At 59.7% G+C, this 4049-nt stretch overlaps 1 protein-coding gene across 1 annotated transcript in view; it reads left to right on the plus strand.

Annotated features, from left to right (window-relative positions):
* Window position 1: 1 nt before the first annotated feature.
* The window catches only part of RNF224 (ring finger protein 224), a gene marked incomplete at its 5' end in the record, with an annotated part of 6429 nt that continues 2381 nt past the window's right edge, over window positions 2–4049 (plus strand). Inside the window, one exon of the mRNA XM_009700083.1 lies at window positions 2–301. Within this exon, the coding sequence (XP_009698385.1) occupies window positions 2–301 (300 nt within the window). The remainder of the gene's footprint in view (window positions 302–4049) is intronic.

A 4049-nucleotide genomic window follows, 5' to 3' on the forward strand; every position in this document is an offset into this window, starting at 1 on the left:
GTGTGGACGGCTGCCGCGCCGGCTCTACTGCGGCCATACGTTCTGCCAAGCTTGCCTGAAACGCCTTGACGCTGTTGCCAACGAGCAGCGCTGGATCCCCTGCCCACAGTGCCGCCAAAATACGCCCACACCACGCGGTGGTGTTGCCATGCTCGACCTCGACCTGGCCACCTTCCTTGCTGTCAAGGCTGACAAGGAGCATCCCCAGATGGCCAGCAGGTCCCAACCCGACTTGGCCACCAAGGGCTTGTGCAAAGAGAAGGTGATCACTCAGCAGCCGGTGGGGCTGTGCCAAGACGCGGTACCTCCGGTGCTGTTCCCCCGACACAGCTGCTGCCGGCCGTGCCTGTGCTGTGGGGTGACGGCAGCCTTTGAGAGCTGAGCACAAGGAGGGGACTGCCAATGATGCTTGGGCAACTGAGTACCTGGGGTGCAGTCTGGGACCATTTTTGGGGACCCTATGTCATGTCTTAGACCCACATATGGACAGTAGGCGTGGGGCTGTGCTGGCAGCCTGGGAAGGGCTTTAGCTTGCTCAGGGCTTGCTGTCCATCCTGCCAGGATTTGGGGTGCACCAGGGGGGATGAGGATGCCCCCACCCATTCATCCTGCCTGCCTGCCCCTCTGACAACTTAGAAACCTGGTCCAACCATCACAGATGTCCCCTGGTCCAGGGCTTGCTCATGCCCAACTCCTCCATGCATGTGATTCTGCAGCAGGGACAACCCCTCTGAGCATCGCCCAGGCAGGGGACACAGGTGCCTGGCACAGCACAGCGACGCAGCGATGCTCTGGGAAGCACGTCCAGCACCCTGAAAGCTTCACGCCTATTAAACAACGCTCTGTTGGCCCTGCTGGCCTGCATGTCTTGGTCATATTTGTCAGTAAACCTTGGGCTGGCCCAGGGCAAGCCGTGCCTACAGTGGGGGTGGGACGGGGAGTGGTGACCTGCCCTACTGGATTACTTTCCTTTGCTCTGTTGGCCATTTGCATGAGAAATTTGGGTGTTGGGGTAGCAGGACAGTTGAAATCAAGGATGATAGAGTTGTTAGGAGGCCATAACACATTGCTCCAGCTCTTTGGCTTTATCTGTCCACCACCTGCTTTGCTCCAGTACAGGAGGAGAGCTGAGCCCACGGGAGCTCCTGCTTGACCTTGTGCTCTGTGGCTTATGCCAGGTTTGGTTTTTCCTGCCTGACCCTCTCCCCGCCCGCAAACCCACGCACAGCCCGTACGCAAGCCCCTCGGCTATTTTTCCAGGTCATGGCTTTGCTGCCAGCACGGCTTTCCTTGCCTGATCCCAAACAAGGGGTGCAAGGAGGACAGCCCGAACAGCTGGGTGTGGGTTTAACAGAGGGCAAATGGGGAGGACCGGGGTGCACTGGGGTGATACTAATGCAGTTCTTGGGCAGCTCTTGTGGACCTTCCTCATAGCCCATTTTCTGCATCTGTTTTCCATGTGGTTGATGAGCTCTTGCAATGTCCCAGCATCAGGCACCACTGGCTGCCCCTCGGGGCTCAGCGGGGGACCCCAGCCTGTGCCTCCCTGGGGCCAGCAGTGATCTCGTGTCCCCTGGGCAGTCCTGGTGCTTGGCTGTCCCCTGTACTGGGTGCCAGGGCTGCAGCCAGAGGAGTCCAGCACCCATGCCGTGCACAGCACCCACCCTGTGCACAGCACCCATGCCATACACAGCACCCACGCCGTACACAGCCCATGCACAATTCTGCCACTTGGTGTCACCTGCCATAAAAAAGTCAGAGCTGAGATGTTCCCAGCGGAGCCCAACCTGGGGAGCTCCAGCCATGGAAGCAGGAGCACCAGGGATGTCCCAGGGCGGAGGTGCCCAGAGGGGACAGCAGAAGCGTGGTGTGGTTCAGGGACTCCATGGCATGGGCATCTGCCTGCCTCGGATCTTTAATTACGTGGAGGCATGCAATAAATTAAAGCCTTCAAGGATGGGATAAAAGCAAACACAGTGTCTTAAAGCACCTTCCCCTCTCTCTTCATTTCTCCGCAAATACTCCATGGTGGGTGGTGGGAAGAGCCTGGGAAGGGTCCATCCCTACCCAGGGCATGGCTCCGTACAAAGGTGCCAGCAGGACTTTGTGCTGAGCCCAGCACCTTGAGTCCCAGCTTTCCAACAGTGGAGGGTGACAAAGACCCACGGCTCCCTGTCCCTCGCCCCAGGTCCTTGCCCCTGTGCTCCCGCCCCTGCTCCACTGCATCCCCCCAGCACCAGAACCAACCTGTGAAGCTTGGCCCTCGCCATGTGCCTCTGGGCATGTCCCTGCTGCTCCCAGCCAGTGACCGGTCTCTGAAGGACGTTATCTGCCCCTCCATCACTTCGTTGTGGGAACGGTCTTGGCATACTGGCTGGGCACCCTCATTTACACCCCTTGGCCAGAGCAGGGCTAGTGTTGAGCCCTGTGCCTTGGGGGACTCCTCCATCGATTAGCACAGGCCACCTGAGCTGTCCTTGCAGAGCGGATACTCGGAGCAGCCTCTCCTGGTGCTGGCCCTGGGGCCAGGCTGTGCTGTTCTGCTTGGAGCCCAAAACCGCAGGAGGAGGAATCGCAGCAGGGGAGCGGGGCACCGATGGGTGCAGCCCTGGCTGGGGACAGGGACCTGAGCTCTTCCTGCAGGGTGCTGGGTCCTCCCCTTTCCAGAGAAGGGGGCAGTGACAGGGACCCGTGCTCTGCTGAGCACTGGCAGCGTGCATGAAGGGGCAGCGGTGGCACTGCTGGGGTACTGGACCCCAAGGGGTCACCAGCCTGCAATTGCAGCGAGGTGCGGCCAATGTATGCAAAACAGGAGTGGGGCCAGGCACAACCAGCACGAGCCCTGTGTTTGGCCGGTGTCCCTGGCAGGCAGGACACTGGGGACATTTCTCCTGCCACACGCCATGGAGGTGCGTGGCGGGGTGACAGGCAGGGGCTGGCGGAGGAGCTGAGGTGGGTTTGCAGCCTCCTGGGCTCTCTAAGCACAAAAGCTGGAAATGTTCTTGCTTTTAATAGTTTGTTGGGTTTTTTTCCCAAGGAATTTTGCACTTCTCACCTGATCCCAGGTGGCCCCAGGCAATGGGCAATGCAGCCCCTGGGGAGGAAGAGCATTTTGAGACAGGGCTCCCTAAATATTCAGGTCCCCGTGTAGCCCGTGGCTGCTGGTGGGCTGAGCTCGTGCTGCAGCTCCACGTGGCTGCGGGTTTGTGCCCTGCTTCAGGGCTGGGCTGGGCTGGAGGATTCCTCTGAATTATTTCCAGATGGGGATTAATGCAGCAAACCGAGTTTGCTGCAGGATAGATAAACAAACCAAAGCTCCTCTGGATGCTATTAATAAACTGCCTTCCTGCTGCTTCTGCCCCAGATTTGGGAACATCCCCACCCTGACCTGGGGTGCAGCTGTGTACTGCCTTGCTGCCCTTCCAGCCCTTTGGCCGTGGGGTAGAGGTGCCAGGGATTCCTGTGGGACCGTGACCACCAAGGTCCTAAATGAGACAGGAGTTGCAAGGGTGTGAGTGGGGGAACGGCATCTCTGCTCCAGGTCCCCGCTCTGGGCTGTGAGTGGGATGAAGTGCTGCTGGCCGTGTCCCCTGGTCCCTGGGTGTCCCCTGAGCTCTACCAGGGACGGTGGGTGCTGGGAGGTGACACCTCTCCTCTCCTGCTTTCTGCTGCAGGGCTTCAGGCAGCTTTGAAACCAGAGCAGGTGTAAACAGGGTGGAGGCAGACTTTGAGCCCTCTCGAACCGGCGCTGTCGTGTCGGAGTGAGGGTGAACAAGTTTGGGGCGACTGCAGCCCGGTAAGCTCACCTTTCCCATGCCTTCTCATGTGGGGGCTCCTGGATGTCCCCCACTGTGCAGACAGACCTGTGATCCTGCTGGGAAGGAGGAGGAGGGTGGCCCATGGGACTCACAGCCCAACCCTCTTCATTTTGGTGTGGCTTGTGGTCTCCTGCCAGGGGCAAACAGAGCCTGGTCAAGGGCTGCGCTCTGCAGGGTGGCCTGTGGCTCCCAGCAGAACTCTCCATTGAGGACCTCTGGGCATGGCGGGGC

This window comes from Cariama cristata, unplaced genomic scaffold, assembly GCF_000690535.1.
Source record: "Cariama cristata isolate BGI_N322 unplaced genomic scaffold, ASM69053v1 scaffold22795, whole genome shotgun sequence".
In the NCBI taxonomy this organism is placed as follows: Eukaryota; Metazoa; Chordata; class Aves; order Cariamiformes; family Cariamidae; genus Cariama; species Cariama cristata.